This window comes from Mastomys coucha, unplaced genomic scaffold (genome assembly GCF_008632895.1).
Source record: "Mastomys coucha isolate ucsf_1 unplaced genomic scaffold, UCSF_Mcou_1 pScaffold20, whole genome shotgun sequence".
Classification (NCBI taxonomy): Eukaryota; Metazoa; Chordata; class Mammalia; order Rodentia; family Muridae; genus Mastomys; species Mastomys coucha.
In genome coordinates, this window is record NW_022196903.1 from 116352645 (window position 1) to 116354968 (window position 2324).

General features: G+C 44.4%; 2 protein-coding genes across 4 annotated transcripts in view; both read left to right on the forward strand.

Annotated features, from left to right (window-relative positions):
* Window positions 1-2324, forward strand: part of LOC116099556 (C-type lectin domain family 4 member A-like) — a 50160-nt gene that overhangs the window by 39197 nt on the left and 8639 nt on the right. For all 3 annotated transcript variants that reach the window (XR_004122300.1, XR_004122299.1, XR_004122301.1), the window contains one exon: window positions 1974-2194. The gene's annotated coding sequence lies outside the window, so the exon portion shown is untranslated. The remainder of the gene's footprint in view (window positions 1-1973; window positions 2195-2324) is intronic.
* Window positions 1753-2324, forward strand: part of LOC116099559 (C-type lectin domain family 6 member A-like) — a 10110-nt gene continuing 9538 nt past the window's right edge. The window contains exon 1 of the mRNA XM_031383328.1: window positions 1753-1942. Coding sequence (XP_031239188.1) covers window positions 1918-1942 — 25 coding nt within the window. The 5' untranslated portion in view covers window positions 1753-1917. The remainder of the gene's footprint in view (window positions 1943-2324) is intronic.

Genomic DNA, 2324 nt, shown 5'->3' on the forward strand with positions numbered 1-2324 from the left:
TGGTGTGTCTAGGGATTGTTCTTATTTGCTGGTGGCAGGCAGAGTGCCCTGAAGGGTCTGGATTAATTTCCAGAGCTTCTCTCCAGATTCTACTGTGGGGCTGACACCGACCCATGCAGAAGAGGGAAAAAATGTCCAGGTTAAAAAATGTAGAAGACAGTAGAAAGTTTCCTGCCTAGCCTTGCAAACCCTGCCCTGCTTCTGACAGTACCGTTGGAAACCACAGGCAGCACTGGGCTCCTGCTCAGGTTCATTCCCTTCTAGGTCTTTCCCACTTGGAATGTAGTTCCTGGAATCCCTTTTAGTTTGAAACAAATGTGAAACATTTTATTCAAATTATTTTGGAGCCCTTGTTGATGTTTTTTCAATGTAACTAAAAAAAATTATGAAATACGTCTCCAGAAAAAAAGAAGAAGACACTACAGAGAGCAGGAGGAACAGGCAGACTTCTTACTATGCACAGAATAGGTCCCATGGTAAGGACAAGGCAGGCTCTTCCCCCTCCATTGCTTCAAGAAGAAGCAACAAGAAGGAAGAAACACCCTGTCAGGCTGGCCCCTGGCAAACATATATCAAGGACACATGAGCCACTCTGTTCATAGCAGCCTTATTCATAATAGCCAGAAACTGGAAAGATCCCAGATGTCCTTCATCAGAGGAATGGACACAGGAAATGTGTTACATTTACACAATGGAGTACTACTCAGCTATTAAAAACACTGAATTCATGAAATTCTTAGGCAAATGGATGGAACTACAAAACACCATCCTGAGTAAGGTAGCCCAGTCTCAAAAGAACACACATGGTAAGTGGATATTAGCTCAAAGCCTTGGAATACTCACTGATAAGTGGAACACTCACTGATAAGTGGATATTAGCTCAAAACCTTGGAATACTCAAGATACAATTCACAGACCACATGAAACTCTAGAAGAAGGAAGACCAAAGTGTGAATGCTTCAGTCCTTCTTAGAAGGTGGAACAAAATACCCATAGGAGGAAATATGTAGACAAAGTGTGGAGCAGAGACCAAAGGAAAGGTTATTCAGAGACTGCCCCACCCGTGGATCCATCCCATATACAGTTACCAAACCTAGACACCATTTCAGATGCCAAGAAGTGCTTGCTGACAGTAGCTTGGTGTAGTTGTCTCTTGGGAGAGCCTGACAAATACAGAGGTGGATGCTCACAACCAACCATTGGATTGAGTGCTGAGTCCCCAATGGAGGAGTTAGAGAAAGGAATGAAGGAGCTGAAGGATTTGCAACTCCATAGGAAGAACAATAATATCAACCAATCAGAACCCCCAGAGCTCCCAGGGACTAAACCATCAAACCAAAGAGTACACATTAGCAACTCATGGCTTCAGTTGCATATGTAGCAGAGGATAGCCTTGTTGAACATCAATGGTAGGAGAGACCCTTGGTCCTGTGTAGGCTCAATGCTCAAGTGTAGGGGAATGCCAGGGTGGGGAGGTGAGAGTGTGTGTGGGTGTGTGTGTGTGTGGGAGCAGGGGGAGGGAAGTTGGGATGGGGGTTTCTGGGTGGGGACCAGGAAAGGGGATAACATTTGAAATGTACATAAATAAAATATCCAATAAAAAAGGAAAAATATGGTTTAATGATATATATTTTTTTAGAGGTGAAGAAATTTCCATATTAGGAACTGAGAAGTGATAAGAATAATCTTGTCAGAGGCTTCAGGACAAGTTTATGCATGTTTTTCAATTTCCTCTTTCTCACATCCTTAAATCATTAGAGGGAAGTACAGAATGTGATTTGTTTATGCAGCATTGGCTATCTCAGAAAATGTGGAGGTTGACTCTGAGCTCTGGCCTCTTTGAAAGAAGCAAGTCCCTGAGTGAGACCTTGGAGAGTCAGATACAAGAAGCCCTTGACCTGCACGTAGACCTCAATAATGGTGCAGGAAAGACAGCTACAAGGTAGGGTGAGCATTCCTGTTGTGGTCCATAGGCACAGTGGGAGTGTGTGATGTCATGAGGAGGTACCTGGGATACCGATGCAGACAAGTGAGCAGGCTGAAGTGATGGAGTGGACCAAGACAGCAGAGCCACAGGAATTTGAAGGAAGTGTGTTATCTCAGAGCCAGCAGTCCTTGAGAAAACAAGAAACCAATCGTTGAAAGGGGGATGTAAAAACAAAGGATTTCATTGGAAGACTGTGACACGTAAGATGTAAGTGTTAGAACATGTTATTGCAGCCGGGCGGTGGTGCCTCACGCCTTTAATCCTAGCACTTGGGTGGTAGAGGCAGGCGGATTTCTGAGTTCGAGGCCAGCCTGGTCTACAGAGTGAGTTCCAGGAC